This window comes from Hippocampus comes, unplaced genomic scaffold (genome assembly GCF_001891065.2).
Source record: "Hippocampus comes isolate QL1 unplaced genomic scaffold, H_comes_QL1_v1.1 C16711790, whole genome shotgun sequence".
In the NCBI taxonomy this organism is placed as follows: Eukaryota; Metazoa; Chordata; class Actinopteri; order Syngnathiformes; family Syngnathidae; genus Hippocampus; species Hippocampus comes.
In genome coordinates this window covers 1-730 of record NW_017837288.1, presented here as the reverse complement: position 1 = coordinate 730, position 730 = coordinate 1, and the positions used below count along the sequence as shown (strand labels likewise).

Here is a 730-nt window from a genome sequence, read left to right as displayed (position 1 = left end):
TCACTGGAAAATTATTAAAATAAGCAAAACAAATTGTATTTATTTTACCATTTGTATTACCTTCAGAGAAATTTCAATTTAGTGATCTATATTTGTATTTAAAAAAAAAAATTAATTGTACTCTTTTAAATTCCTCAATAGGAAATTCAATTCAAAATTTTTTAAAATGCTAAATAATCAAGCACAATTCAATGTGCGAAAACCTGAAATGGAAACGTTCCCTCACCTGCGTTTAAAGCTATTGTGAGCATATTCAGAATAAAATCAAAGAAGCGTTCATTAGATACTCAACAGCATTGTGTGTGGCCAAAAGAATTAGCAGTTGATGGTTACTTGTTTTCCCGCTCAGGGTCCTTGTCACATTAAGCTAGATGCCGCCCTGGACGCCATCGCCAGCTCTCAACAGAACCTCGGCGAGAAGTTCACCACCTTCTACCTCCCCAACTGCGACAAGCATGGCTTCTACAAAGCCAAGCAGGTGAGGAGCACAAAGTGTAGCTCGCCCACCAAATTTGCTTGTCACACCCCTTGACTTTCTCATTTTGGTCTTTCCTCAAGTGTGAGTCATCTCTGGTGGGACCTCCCGCTCGCTGCTGGTGCGTCTCGGCCTGGAACGGCAAGATTCTCCCCGGAGCCGGCAACATCCCCGGCGACTCAGAGTGCCACCAGGAAGTCACTCACTGAAGCAGGAAATTATACACACATACACACACACACACACATACACACA

The 730-nt window shown here is 42.3% G+C and overlaps 1 protein-coding gene across 1 annotated transcript; it reads left to right on the top strand.

The window, feature by feature from the left end:
- The first annotated feature begins 177 nt into the window (after positions 1–177).
- LOC109508979 (insulin-like growth factor-binding protein 1) lies at positions 178–724 on the top strand. The gene is made up of 2 exons (XM_019858923.1): positions 178–478; positions 559–724. The coding sequence occupies exons 1-2, from the start codon at positions 326–328 to the stop codon at positions 682–684; spliced, it is 279 nt and encodes a 92-aa protein (XP_019714482.1). The 5' UTR covers positions 178–325; the 3' UTR covers positions 685–724.
- The last annotated feature ends 6 nt before the right edge of the window (positions 725–730 follow it).